Source organism: Caretta caretta, chromosome 4 (assembly GCF_965140235.1).
Source record: "Caretta caretta isolate rCarCar2 chromosome 4, rCarCar1.hap1, whole genome shotgun sequence".
NCBI classification, from domain to species: Eukaryota; Metazoa; Chordata; order Testudines; family Cheloniidae; genus Caretta; species Caretta caretta.
Window position 1 is genome coordinate 106,689,946 of NC_134209.1, and position 15,291 is coordinate 106,705,236.

The 15,291-nt window shown below is 39.0% G+C and overlaps 1 protein-coding gene across 1 annotated transcript in view; it reads right to left on the reverse strand.

The window, feature by feature from the left end:
* Positions 1-511: 511 nt before the first annotated feature.
* The window catches only part of SLC30A9 (solute carrier family 30 member 9), a 61,011-nt gene continuing 46,231 nt past the window's right edge, over positions 512-15,291 (reverse strand). The window contains exons 16-18 of the mRNA XM_048848477.2: positions 10,012-10,141; positions 6,070-6,183; positions 512-3,764 (exon numbers count right to left, since the gene is read on the reverse strand). Coding sequence (XP_048704434.1) covers positions 3,720-3,764; positions 6,070-6,183; positions 10,012-10,141 — 289 coding nt within the window. The 3' untranslated portion in view covers positions 512-3,719. The remainder of the gene's footprint in view (positions 3,765-6,069; positions 6,184-10,011; positions 10,142-15,291) is intronic.

Genomic DNA, 15,291 nt, shown 5'->3' on the forward strand with positions numbered 1-15,291 from the left:
AGGTCCCATCTGAAGGGGAAAGCATACGATCTCATGTCCAGCGTCAGAAGACAAAGTATTCAGGAAATTTCCATAGAAGTCCAAAAAACAAAAAAAAAGGAATCTAATGAGACCTTAAAACTGTGAGCCCTCAGTAGTTGCAGTGGTTAGACTCTTTCCTCAAAATATATCTTGTGTCAATCAGCATTTCTTTAATGTCATCCAGATTGAATTATGAAATATCATGCAACTAATGAGAATGTATTTCCCACAAAATAAATGGACAGAGTTGTCTGAATCCTGTTTTGCAAAATAAAGGCTGTAAGGCCAACAGAATCTATAAAAATAAATATATTCCATGGCTTTAAGAGACAGAGGAAAATGTATTGAAAAAATCCTAGAACAAACATTTTAAATTTTAGCTGATTCCTTGCTCCATTGATTTTATCACTCTTTCAAATCAGAGATAATATTAAGTGACAAGTTAAGGTGTCACATCTATGGTTCATGAAGAAAACACCCAATTCCTTAGTACTTTGCAAGTTTACTTTAATCCAAAATATCCTACCACGGAAAAGGACTATCCCAAAAAGCTTCCGATCAGAATACCGTAACAAGGCTAAACCAAATCCTGGACCCAGTTCAACCCGTTCTTTAGACCATGAAAGTACTGTAGCTTAAATCTGAGTAACAGTTTTCACTAAAAACATTTAACAACAATCTGTTAAAAGTTTTTTATATTATAATTTAATTAAATGTATTATAATTTAATATATTTTAAATTGCTACCACTTTAAAGTGCAATTCCCTTCTCAAAGTGACTAAAAATGGGGTACCAGGTTTATTATGCCAATTTCTGTTATAAGTCGTGCTCAATGTAGAAGACGTTTTAACCAAATGCAAGCCATGAAAACCCATGCTGGGCTCTCAGGATCAAACTGGGGTCTTTCCTCATGCATCGCCACCAATGAAAGTGGCTTTGCAAATAAAATTAAGTTCTTAATGATGCCTGTGCAAACCTACAGCCTCCAATGGGGTTGCAAAGATGTACCCAACTGGAATTTAGTAAATCTTGTTGATGACAGAAGCAACAGAGTCCAGCTCCCTTTCTCATAGCACTGCAAAGACAATAAAAAGCAGTACAATCTTATTTTTGTCAGTGAAGTAGGCAGATATGAATCAGAATACATGCAGGGAGCAGCTATGATTGAGCAAGTACCCTTTTTTACACAAACACTTTTCAGAGTAGTTTGCACTTTAAGATTATGGACTTAAGTTTCTCTATAAAGTAGATAAGGGAGCATTTCAGTACATTTCTAATATTTACTAACCTTTGGGGATGTTTCAGAAACACAATATACAAACTCCCCTTATAGATTACTGACTCCCATTCACGATGGTCCGGCATACATGGCACTTGTGATGTCACATACATCACTGAAGAGTAATGGCCAGAGGCAATGTTCAGATTCTTGCCCTCCCTTCCAGGATTTTAAAATTTTTGTTTTTCTTCAGTAACAGTACTTTATAGTGCTTTATGGGAGGGAGGGGGGGAATAGAGAAAGAAGAGGAGATAAATAGGATTTGCCTTAATCAAAGTCAAGTTCCAGTGCTCTTCCTGGATGATTATGTCATCAGCAGAGTGCATGCTGGGATATAGAGAAGCAGACTTGAGAAAAAGACTCAAAGTAAACCATTCAGAATGTGCTAAAGTGTCCCTCATTAGTTATTTGGGAAACTACCCACACATTTGTAACATTTTACAAATATGTGAAATTAACTTTAAAAATATCACTTTATTAAACACATTTCTAATGTTCAGTCTTAAGTATATACTACAAATCTAATTAGCACTGCAGTGGGAGACAAAAATCAAGTCTTCCCTTAGGTTAAGCACTAATAGGCTATAAACAAATGACTGATGAGAAGAGAAGGAACAGGAATTATAGGCAAGGGTACTAACTAACCCTTCATTCCCAACTATGTAACGAAGTCATCCATTACACACATTACAGTACATAAAGCCTCATCTCCAAAAACTAAAATTTGGAATGTCATTTTATTTAAAATGCACAGCATGCAGTATTTTGCAATTGTCAAAAGGCATGCTATTTTAAATTCTCATAATTCACTGGCAAATGACATTTTAAAAAAATACTATTACAAAGCATTTAATCAAATCCTGACATTTTGGTTTCCACTATTATCATTTGCTGCAATGCATATGATTTAATCTTAAATTGATTTTGATGACTTGTATTCCCTATCAACATTTCTGCCCTCAGTATGTCACTCACTAGATTACCCACCAACAGATTCATCAGGATGCTCTTATTGCCACCTCTCTCCCATGAGCAATTTTCATGTTACTGAAACGTTTTAAAGTGCATAAAGGATTTTTCTTGGAGAAAGATTTATCGCTAATTATTCCATTAATATTTCAATTACTAGATTTGCATGATTTGTACTCACTAAGCCTTTATTAAAAGATTATTTCTCACAGAGTCTGCTATGACTTGGATACCTATTGCAGAAAGCCTTATTCTAGAAACCCATTTTATAAAACACTAGAATCCTGCATTTCAAACACATCAATTCTATGCACTCAGTTTTGGGATTACTGACAGCCATGACACACATTTCAGCACAATTGTTTTACTTCTTCCACACAAAGGGGTTTTTCTGAAGGGCGGGGGTGGGGGGAAAAAAAAGCAATCTACAATTCAGATTCATACAAGTAGTGCCTGTGTAAATAAATTAATATATCATCTTCACATCTGTTTAAGTATAAATATTTCTTGAATATGTTAAAACTGCTACACCACCTCTTGTTTTTGCTAGCAAAGATCATTTGCAGAATATTGCCTCTTAAAAGGATAAAAAGCCAAATGAAAAATATCAGAAAACTACTAAATAAATTTATATCCTCCAATGTTAGCAAGTTAAAGCAACAAAAAGGCATATGGGTGGGAAAAAGTCTGAAGAGAGAAAACCTACACACAAGACATGGCCAAGATCACCTACAAAAAAAAAGCGTGTTGAGATTTCTACATCCTGCGCAGTAACTCAACATACTCTAGGCCAAGCCCAAAGCCAACTGCATTCAAGAGACTGATCTGATCCTCTGAGGTTATGTCAATAATTGCAACACTGGCAGAAGCATGTTTCCAAATCATGAAACTCGAGAAAAGGGCAGTTCTTTTTGGAGGGATTGATCTTAGAAGGGGGGGAAAAAAAAAAGACCATATAGCTAGAATATGACAACTGGTTCAAAGTGGCAGGTAGAACAAATGAAACAAAGTCTGTTCTAGCATTAAACATCTGTATCTTGCAAATACCTCCAATGGCTTCTAGAAGGAAGTAGTTAAATGAGTGCAAACTGATGTGTAAGTTGACAAAAAATTGAAATAGGGAAACTATCTTCTGTGTATTTTCAGGCATTAACATTTGCCTTATAGAAACTAAAAGATCTAAGTTCCAAGTCCCAAATAAATTCACCTCTAACAGTCTCATGTAGAAATTATGCTAAGAAGCTTTTGTTGAACTGATCTTCCAAACAAAGTTGTTGACTTTGAATCTAAAGCTGTTCTGGAAACAGAGTCAGTAACAACAGTTCAGGAAGCCTACAGCATGAAGTAAATGAGGTATGGTATTGAGGTGACTGCAGTTTCAATAGCTATTCCATCTCTGTGCAAACTTGTTTCCAAAAGAGAGTACTCCAAGGATTTCTTCTGTCAAGTCTACAATATTTCCAAATCTACATGTCGAACATCAGGATTGCGTTGCTGAAACAAAAAAAAAACAAATTTTATTAATAAGCATAGACAATCAAATGTACCATGACAATGCTGATGACAAGACCTGCCACGATGTTGGCAACAAACAACAAATCCCTCCTCATGTAACATAGCAATTGTTTTAAAATGAAGACTAACTAATACATTTAATCCATGCTTTAGGCAGCTCTAAAGAATTTGTCCACCAAGGAACATTTATCAGCGTGTACTAGAATGGTGACAACTTCATAGCTAAATAAGTTCTAATGCTTTCAAAAGTACGAAGCAGCTCATGATTTAAAAAAGGTAATTGGTTTCAACTTAATTTAATTTAAAATTTAAAATGTAATTAAAATTAATTTAATTTTTAAAAGGTAATTGGTTTTAAAGGTAAAAATGTCCAAATGAAAAAAAAATTACATTCTACATAGAAGAGGCACTTTCCTGAATGCCAAAAGTGCATGAAAAGAACTGGTCTATACTATTAAATATGTGGTTTGCACAACAGGTGATGTTTGCTTCAAGTGACATGCTTCACCAACATTTCTACAGGTGACTTTAAATTAGGTAAAGCTTTGTCAATAGCAACACAATTATTGAAATCCCTATATACACTGAAAATAGTATTCATGTTTTGAAAATTACTATTCTTGAGCTTGCTGTTCAAAAATCACTAAGGGCTAGCAAGCAAATCCAACTATAGTCAAAACATTGATTTTGATTTTCAATAGCACCACTCTGGGGAGATAAAATTAAAATTACTTAGAATGCTTCTCAAAAATCCTACACACGCTAGAACACGCTCTTGAAAAGCACCTTCTGATGAAGGGAAAAGGCAATCACAAAGGCACAACATTTATCTGGCACACTATGGTTAGGATCATGGCTCCGTGCTCCCCTTCAGAAATACCATGGAATTTACCTATGCCTGTGGAAATATTTGTCTGCCCAAATGCCTCGCATCTTCAGACAAAGGAAATGCTTAACTACTCCAAAAGCAGGAAAATAAATTCTTCAGCAGAAAGGAAAAACATTTTAAAAAAATCATAGCCTTATAGTACCCACCAAGGAAATGTATGGAATGGATATGTTCTGCATTAAAAAGTTTCCTTTGGGGCTTTTCATAAACTTGTAATATAAACAGTTTTCCCATTTATTTCATGCAGACTAATATGATTTATTTGTACATACTATTCCTTCTGCTGCTCAGCCACAAAGGGCATGAGACAGATACCCTGTCCACCTTTTCATCCTAGGAGGAACAGACAACTCTGTTCTTCCAAGCACTAGCATTTTCCCAGATTGTGAGATGTAACAGAATGTAAGGCAAGAAAACCAGACTCCAAAAACAGAACTGAATGTTGAACATCTAGTACTTCCCAGACCTCTCCAATCCACATATACTTTCAGGAATTCCCAGCATCTGCTTAAAACTAGGTGATCACACATCAGTACATAAACTATTGATACAAAACCAGAGTCACAACACAACTGTCTGACTAGATCTCTGTCCAGCCCAATAACACCACTCTAGAATTTGAAATCACAAAGGCAAAAAGTGTTAAAGAGGCCTTGTGATGAATCTATCCATTTATAAAGTTATGGTTTGGTATAATGGACAGACCACAAGCTAAATGAAAATAAAAGCATGCCACACCTACCCACCATAACTTCTCAGGTAAGGTTTTAGTAGCCACAATGTAACAATGATGACAAACCTTTGCTGTTCCAATTGAAAGATATCTTTAAATCCTAAACTGAAAAAAGGATGGATGCTTGTTTGTGTGTCTACTGAAGTTGTGTCACATGGTAGAGCAGTAGTCGCAGTGACAGATATTCTGTTTTGCCAAGAGCAAAACAAAAAATAAGACGTAAAGTAATTGGCGCCCCCTTCATATGCAATGACATCACTTTTGATACAACATTAAGTGTATGGTTAAAAACCATTTAAAAGTTGCTTCTCATTACAGCCGATGTGGAGTTCAAGGGCCTATAAATGACTTGACATTTTGAGACAACTGTACCATTTTTCAGAAAACGCAAACAGGTAATATTCCATGGGAATTGTTATCAATAAGTAGTAATGATCTTAGAATGGCAAGTGCCTTAGACAGAGACAAAACAAACCACCATGCAAACCACACATGTCAAGCAGACCCAAGGCATGATAAATACTTATTTTCAAGGTCAGATTTGTTCAATGAAACTTAACTGAAGTTTGTCCCTGCTTTTCTTAAAGGTACAACAAAGCCCTAAATATCAGCAAAATAGGAGCATTCAGACTGACTAATAATTTTTACCAACTGAATATTACCTTTAGCTCCTTTTCAAGCCGGTCTACTTCAGCTCCCAGTGTGTCAATGATATTCTCTCCATGTTTAAGCATGAAGGCTTCTAATTCCTCAAGAGTTTTCACCTGCTGAATTTCCTAGCAAGAAATGAAATTTGAGAGGTTGGAGGGGAAGGTAAAAACCTAAACAAAACGAAAAACAAGCAACCATCAATTTTTAAACATATTCGTGTTTCCTAATGGGCAACCATTTGCCAAAGAACTGGAAAAGACTGGGCTTCTTTATCATTCCTGACTTTTCAGGGCAGTGAGGACGAAGGACATGAAGGATGTAAAACAGATGGGGAGGAAGATGGGCTAGCAATAAACCTGCATTATGTACATACACATTTTCACTTTTTCCTTTATTCACAAACTAGGTTTAGAGAACTGCACTTTGTCTTTCCAAAAAAAGTCATCTCTTCAAAAAGCTGGTAAACCTCTCCGTTTTCTCCTAACAAGGCAGAGCAGCTTCTCTCTTCTTGTTCTCTCCTCTGATTCTCTCTCAGAAACGTAAGGCCAGAACGGACCACCGTAACCATATAGTTTGACCTTTTGCATAACACAGGCTACAGAACTTACCCAACATCTTCCCTATTTGAATTACAGCATGTCTTAGAAAAACAACCGTTCTTGATTTTAAAATGGACACTGATGGAGAATCCACCACAATTCTTGATAAGTTGTTCTAATGGTTATCTACCCTCACTGTTAAAAATTTATACTTTATTTCCAGTCTGAATTTGTCTAGCTTCAAGTTCCAGCCACTGGAACTTGCCATACTCTTGTCTGCTAGACTGAAGAGCTCATTCTCCATATAGGTATTTCTAAACTGTGATCAAGACACCCCTTAGCCATTTCTCTGCTAAGCTAAAATAGACAGACTACTCTAGGAGCTCAAACACAGAAGCCAGGTTTTCTAATCCTTTAATCATTCTTGTGACTTCTCTGAACCCTCTTCAATTTATCAACCTCCCTTCTTGAATTATGCCCACCAAAACTTGCTACACATTCCAGTAGTGGTCACGTCAGTGCCAAATATAGCAGTAATATAACCTTCTTACTCTTATTGTATATTCCCGTTTATACATCCAAGGATTACATTAGCCCAGGGGTGGGAAAACTTTTTGGCCCGTGGGTCACATCTGGGTATGGAAATTGTATGGCAGGCTCACAAAATTGGGGTTAGGATGTGGGAGGGGATTCAGGCTCTGGCTGGGGGTTTGGGCTCTGGGGTGGAGCCAAAAACGAGGCATTCAGCGTGCAGGAGGGGACTCCAGGCTGGGGGTTAGGGTGGGGGGAGTGAGGGCTTTGGCTGGGGGTGCAGGCTCTGGGGTGGAGCTGGGGATGAGGGGTTTGGGATGCAGAAAGGTGCTCCAGGCTGGGACCAAGGGGTTTGGAAGGCGGGAGGGGGATCAGGGCTGGAGTTTGGAGGGCAGGAGGTGCTCAGGAGTGCAGGCTCCAGGCAGCGCTTACCACAGGCAGTTCCCAGAAGCAGCAGCATGTCCCCCCTCTGGCTCCCACACGGACGCACGGCCAGGCAGCTCGCCACACTGTCCCGTGCACAGGTGCCGCCCCTGCAGCGCCCATTAGCTGTAGTTCCCGGCCAATGGGAGCTGCGGGGGCGGCACACTGAGCCTCCTAGCTACCCCTAAATGTAAGAGCCAGAGAGGGGACATGCCGCTGTTTCCGGGAGCTGCCTGTAGTAAGCACTGCCCAGCGGGAGCTCAAGGGCAGAATTAAATCTGCTGGTGCACTGGATGTGGCCCGCTGGCCGTAGTTTGCCCTCCCCTGCATTAGCCCTTTTGGCCACAGCATTGCACTGGGAGCTCACATTCAGCTGCTTATCCACCATGACTCCAAGTCTTTTTCAGTCACTGCTTCCCAGAATAGTGTCTCCCATCCTGTAAGTATGGCCTACATTCTTTGTTCTGAAGTTCACATTTGGGTGTATTAAAAGGTATATTTATTTGCTTACACACAGCTTATCAAGCAATCCAGATCATTCCATATTAGTGACCCATCCTCTGTTATTTACCAATCCCCCAACCTAGGGTCATCTGCAAACTTTGGCAGTGATGATTTTTTTTTCTTCCATGTCACTGATAAAAATGTTAAACAGCACAGGGCAAAGAACCAATTCCTGAAGTAGTCCACTAGAAACATACCCACTTGAAGATAGTTCCCCATTTACAATTACACTGAGACCTATCAGACAGTTTTTTTTTTAAATTTTAATACGTGCCATGTTAATTTTTTATTGTTCAAGTTTTTTTAATCAAAATGCCAAGTCAACTGCTAACAGAAGTCTAAATAAATTATATCAACACCTACCTTTATCAACCAAACTTGTAATCTTACTCAAAGAAGTAAAAAGTTAGTTTGACTGGATCTGTTTTCCATAAACCCATGTTGATTGACATTAATTATATTAACCTCCTTTCATTCTTGATTAATTAAGTCCCATATCAGCTGTTCCATAATTTTGCTTGGGATCAATGTCAGACTGACAGGACTATAATTAGCCTGGTTGTCCCATTTACCCCTTTTAAATATTGGCACATTTCTTCTAGTCTTCTGGAACTTCCACGGTGTTCCAAGACTTATTGAAAATTCATATTAATGGTCCCAGCAAGCTCCTCGGCCAGCACTTTTAAAACTCTTGGATGCAAGTTATCCAGACCTGCTGATTTAAAAATGTGTAACTTTAGTGGTAGCTGTATAATGTATCGCATCACAGGTGGCAAAATAAATGTAGTAATACCTAAAGATTCACTATGCAGCCTGCAGGAAATACTCATCCTTGGCCCCCAGAAAGAGCCAAGTAAACCAGCTGTGAACTGAGACTAGGAGATGTCAACAGTGCACCAAACAGAAGAAAAGAGGTTAAGGAAAACAGGATGTAACACTCTCTACAGAATTACTAGGCAGACCTCTTCTATAAAGAAAGGAATTTTTCACCAAATAGTAAAACCCAAGCTAACAGATGTATAAAAACCTATAGATGGTATCCCAATACTAACATGAGTTTTTCTTGGCTGTCTCATATCCAAGGACAGAACTGGCTAGATGCTTCTTAACTTGTAATATCACAGTCATAGGCGATAAGGCTGAAGTATATTTAAGACACAAATATTGCTCACTAATATAGACATAGCACAGTATAAGATCAACAGTACTCCTTGGATACAAAGCTAACTTGACTTAAATAGTCTTCTTAATGTTTCCTGTAACATCTCTAAAAACGTACGTTAGTTTTTAAAAATCAAGTGCAAGGAGAGAAATAATGTGCTGTATGATCATAAACCAGACCTGAAACAATGCCACCTCTGGTTCTGATCTGAGCCTGCTTAGTTTGCGAGACCTATAACGATCAGTTTTTGGAGAAGAGATTTCCAGAGAAAATCCCAAGGTGTTGCAGAAGTGGTATTGGCATTGTCACAGGGTGAGCTTGCCTAGCTCCATCTTCCTGGTCTTCCTCTGAATCAGGGTGGTTTTTAGAAAAAGCTTTTCAGAGTAAGGAGCTGGGAATTATACAGGCAAATCTAGACAGAACAACAACTTGTGAATGTTGGGCAATATCCTGATTATTTAAAATTAGCCTTGTAATTTGACCTGGATACATGTTTTTTTGTTTTGTTTTGTTGTTGTTGTTTTTTTTACACTTCTTGTACTAAGAAGGTTTTGTAGTGTTGCTATGCACTACTGCTGCATTTAAGCCCAGAGGTGGAGGCTGATGGTATGATCTCTGTGTATACTTTGTATCAGGGTGTTAAATATGTAAGGCCATCTGGGATTCTTCAGGATGAGGAGCTATATAAATGCAAAACAATATATCCCATCTACTTGCAAATTTTTCTTTTAATATGCTTGATAATGGGAAAGAAAAAAATGCTGGATGTAACGATATTGCTTTATTAAACATACTTGTAGCAGCTGTTCAATGTCTTGCTTTTCCAGGTAAGAACGAGTCACAACCCGTCCATCAAAGTCTACTTCTGCCTTGAATCTCACTTTGCTCAATCCCATGTCTGTGGCTTTAACATCATGAATTGCTCTGAAATAGATAATTTTAAAAAATGTGGAACAATGTAAAGCAAAACAATTAGCTGATCTGAATTCTGGTGTTCACTACAAATTGTCACAGTTCAAAGATTTTGTAATTATATAGGGGCACTGTTCCCTTCTGTCCTGCATTAGAGCCTCTGAATATTTTCAAATCAAACTCTCATTACTACATATTCCTATGTTTAGTACTGGTTTAAATGTACCAAGTTTTACAAATATGACTGCTGAGCCTGCAACAGTGCATCAAGTCATTTGTGAGAGGGATAAAATGGCTAAGAACTGATTACAGGAGCATTAGGATCTGACCTGGTGGCTAGTTTATATTTTCCCTTTGTGGTTAACAGATAACTGTAGAGACCAGAAATTTTCCTATCTGTAATTACCATTCTCTGATAAGTTAATAGATAACCACTCCTAGAGCTATGCTCAAAGTGAAAGCTCCAAGTTATCTACTACAGCAAGGGAGTTGTGTGTTTTACTTCTGGAGGAATTCTGCACCACTGTGCGCATGCAGAAACATGTCCCCCCATAGAGTCTCTTTGCTTTCCTGCAGAAAAATTGTTTTTGTGGGGAAGCAAAGAAAAGCTGCACCAGTGCTCATTCACCCCTCCCTGGAGGGGGAATGGGAAGTCTGGAGATGCCCTGGCCCCCAGGGACAGTTAGTCCCAGCTGGGTGGGGGTGCAAGGGTAGGATGACAACAATGGAGTTCCCCCTCCCCTGCACGGAGAAGCCGGAGCTGGGTCAGATCAACCCAGTAGAAACCGGGGTGGGGGTGGGGGGGGGGAGGGAGGCAGAGGCGTTGGGTGGACAGGGGGAACAACTCCCCATACAGTGAACTTTCCTCCCACTTCCCAGCCCCATCACTCCTCAGCTATGGGGGCAGTGGGTCACTGTACATGGAGCTGCTCCCCCTGTCTGCCCAAGCCCCAAGCATCTGGACACACACACACCCCACACCCAGAACCTCCCCACCCCAACCGCACCGCATTAGGAGCCCCTGGTACCCAGAATCCCCCCACCCCTCCCAAGCCTTACCCCCTGCATTGGGAGCTCTCACCCCTGGACCCCCACCCCACTGAGCCCCAACCAACTGCACCCCCCACCCCACCAAGCCCCACTTTCCCAACACCCTGCCCCCCCGCTGAGCCCTAATCACCTTCATTTGGACTCCCCTGCATCCAGAGCCCCACCCCCTCAATGAGCCCCTATACATTCAGATTCCCCCCCGCCCCCAACTGAGCTGCCCACATCCAGATTGCACCACACAGAACCCTAGTACTCTTGAGGAAATTCTGCACCTAAAATTAAAAATTCTGTGCCAAAAAATTAAAAATTCTGCAAATTTCTACATATTTTATTTGTCAAAATAACACTGTAACACAAGATTATAGTCACACAGTTTTCAATTATTTTGGTAATTTATTTCAAAATACTTGTCAGTAAATAACTGAAAATGGTGTGATTATATTGTGTTATTTTGACAAATCAAATATGCAGAATTTTAAAATATTATGTGCAGAATTTTTAATTTTTTGATGCAGTATTCCTTCAGGAATAGTGTTTGCTCCTGCCTTAAATGATCCTAGTGGCTCAATCACCAGTTCCTTTTGAGCAAGTTAGAAACTCGTACATACACGTATTTTAAAATTATGACAAAGTGGTTTGGGGAAGAAGTAGTGATCTATGACAACTTATGTCTTCAATGAACAGCAACCGCAGATAAGTCACTTCCTCTCCTTGACTGCTACCATTTGAAACCATCTTCACTTTTGGAGAATAAAGGACAGATTCTCCCCTGTGCCAAGTTATATTTGATGCAGGAATAAGTATCCCCCATCCATCATGGACCTGCTTACTTGTAGATATTCAAGCTCTCCCCGCCTCCCCCAACATGACTACTCTAATTTACCCACAGGGGACTACGACCCCTGTAAGGCCATACACCAGATGAAAGTTGCCACTAGGTGAGCTCTATTCTGTCTTTTGCACCAAGCAGACAGGCTACATAGCAAGGGTAGGAGGGAAATTTGTTAAGAAGGCGCTACTGACTTTGTGGCAGTTGAGAGGTCCCAGCTAGAGAAGTGCAACCATACTGCATGACCTTATCTTCAGAACTGGAGCCAAGAATCTAAAGCTCCAGGGACACAAGGATCCAAATATTTAAAGATTTTATTACGTGGTATGCATGACTCCAGTGAAAGAAGTGGTAGCGGAGCTCTGTAGGTTCTACTCAAGGCATGCTCAAAACTAATTTTAGGAAGTTCCCATCTGAGCCTTTGTTAGGATCATGACACCAACCTCTGTCTGGTTTCTTGATAGGAGCATTGACCCAAGTATAGGGTGCATGTTGCAACTTGTCACAAGCTCATAATTCCATGGAAAAGTGTCCAAAACAATGTCTGTCTTTGTTTATACAGTGATGGAATTTTAGAATGGCACAGCCCATGTGGATGAACATAAGGCTTGGAACACGTGCACTTGTACTGACATATTAACAATGATCATAATGTACCTAGAGTCATGTAACTCCTGCGACAGATCTTGCAACTCAGGCAAAAATCAGTGCTTTGCCTAATGACATATGTAGCCTTCCCAGGAGCCCCAGCTCCTAGGAGAGAATGAGAGCCAGAACTGCAATTCACATAGGTTGATTTTTGTTTGGTTTGTTATATTTTTTGTTTTTAAAAGGATTTAAAATGTTTTGGATCAGTTAAAAACACAAATATTTCAAATAAGGTCAAATCATGCCAAAGGAAATATTTAATTTCGATTTTCCTGACTGAAAATCGAAAATTTTGGCAAATTCAAAAATTTTCCCAGGAAAAAAATAGTTTTCATACAATTAAAGTTAGTTCCCAACCAGTTCTAAATATTTTACACTAATTATTTAGATCTCTCTCATATGAAGTCGTCAAGTTAATATTGGCCTTGAAACTACCAAAGTCCCATGGGCAAAAGTTGTCAAACACTTTATAAGCAGTTATAAAAACAAGTCTCCCCTCACACCTGAATGCTGCACCACTAGAAATAACTTTATTTAATAGGAAAGCTAATTTTAGAAGTAGCACACCTATGAGAAAACGGTGAAGGATGTGGGGGCTGATCAGTATTAATTTATTAATACTGAATGTGACTGGGCATAGTTTACTGTACAGCTATATTAGATTGTTTAGTGTGTGCTTCTGTGTGGGGGGGGGGGAAGAGGGGGATAGTTTAATAGCAAGCTTAACAGGAAAGCAACACAATGATTCCAGATAAAACACATCTTCGTAAATAGATCAGGATTTACAAAACAATATCTGCACTATTAACTATGAAACTGCTAATTCCAAGATCTGACCAAAGTTGCAGTTGTTTCGCTAAAAGCTGAAAACTAATAGATCAAAAGGACACCAGCTGGAGCAGACAAGAGGATGCTGAATACCAGGGAATAAATGTGATACAAACTCAAACTGAAAATTTCATGAACAAATTGAATTGATGTGATGAATAATGCAAAGAGAAATTATTTTTCAGCTGCTTATATACCAATGCTGGGAATCTAGGTAACAAAAAGAATTGGAAAGTTTCACTGATGAGAAGGAATTTGATAAAACTAGCTTTACTGAAACCTGGTGGGGCAATTCATGACAGGAATGTTAAAATCACTGGTTATAACTTGTTCAGACAAGATAGAGTAGATAAAAGAGGTGTTTTGGGGTGGGTGCTCTACATTAGCGATACCATCACCTGTATTATAGTTACCGATAACCCAAAAGTGCAGAATCTTGAATGCATATGGATCAATGTGCTAATTAACAAAGCCTTTGTCACAGAATCAAAGTAGAGAACAGGATGAGTTACTCTTTAAACACTTACTATATGGCCAAAAGGCCATGATTCCACAATCAGGAAAGAGGCCACCTTTCGCTCTCAAGTCCATCTGACTCAGTGGCAAAGTGAAGGACGTAATTAGAAATAAAAAACTCTATATATAACAAACGGCAAAGGGGGGAAAAAGACAGCAATCAATATAAATCAGAAGTTACAAAGTGCACAAAATTGATAAGGGAAGCTGAAAACATCATCAGGGACAAACCCATGGTCGGCAGGGCTAGGGACAATGAGATTTTAAAGTATTAGGAACGAAAGAAATCCCAGCAGTGGTATTGACCCATTATTGGATGCGACCCATTATTGGATGGAGATGATAAAACTGTTGATGATCCAGAAAAGACAGAATTCAATAAATACATATTTTTTTATATTTAGAAGAAAGCAAGTTATTATACTCACATCATGAGGATGTGAAAGTGCTTTCCAGGCAATTAGTAATAGAGAATTATGTTAGACAAAATCCACTAGTATAAACATTTATAAGTCGGCAGGCCCAAATGACTTGCATCTAGGGTGACAACCAGCAAGTGTGAAAAATCGGGACGGGGGGTAAGGGAGGTAATAGGAGCCTATATAAGACAGAGCCCCAGATATCGGGACTGTCCCTATAAAATCGGGACATCTGGTCACCCTACTTGCATCCAAATTTTTCAAAAGAGTTGGCTGAAGAGATCTCTGGCCTGCAGATGTTAATTTATAATAAGACTTGGAATACCGAGGAAATTCCAGAAGACTAGAGAAGTACTAACGTTGTGTTAATATTCAAAAAGGCAAACGGGGTAACGCAACTATATGCTGATTTGTCTGACATCAATCCCAGGCAATATAATAAAAAAGCTGATACAGGATTCGACTGAAAGAATTAAAGGCTAAGAATATAATTAACACCAGTCACCGTGGTTTTATGAAAAATGAAACTCGTCAAAAAATACCTGATTTCATTCTCTGAGGAGATTAACAGCTTGGGTGATAAAGGTAACTGCACAGATGTACAATGCTTAGACTTTTATAAAGTTTTTGACTTAGTACCACATGACATTCTGAATAAAGAAATATGTGGTAAATAATGTTGAGGACAGGGCATTCATACAGAGTGATCTAGATTGCTTGGTAACTTGAGCCCATTCGAACAAAACACATTTTAGTACAGCCCACTGCAAAGCTATAAATCTAGGAACAAGTAACACAGACCATACCTACAGAATGGGGTTCTGTACCATGGGGAACAGTGCCTCTGAACACGACTTAGGAGTCATAGTGGA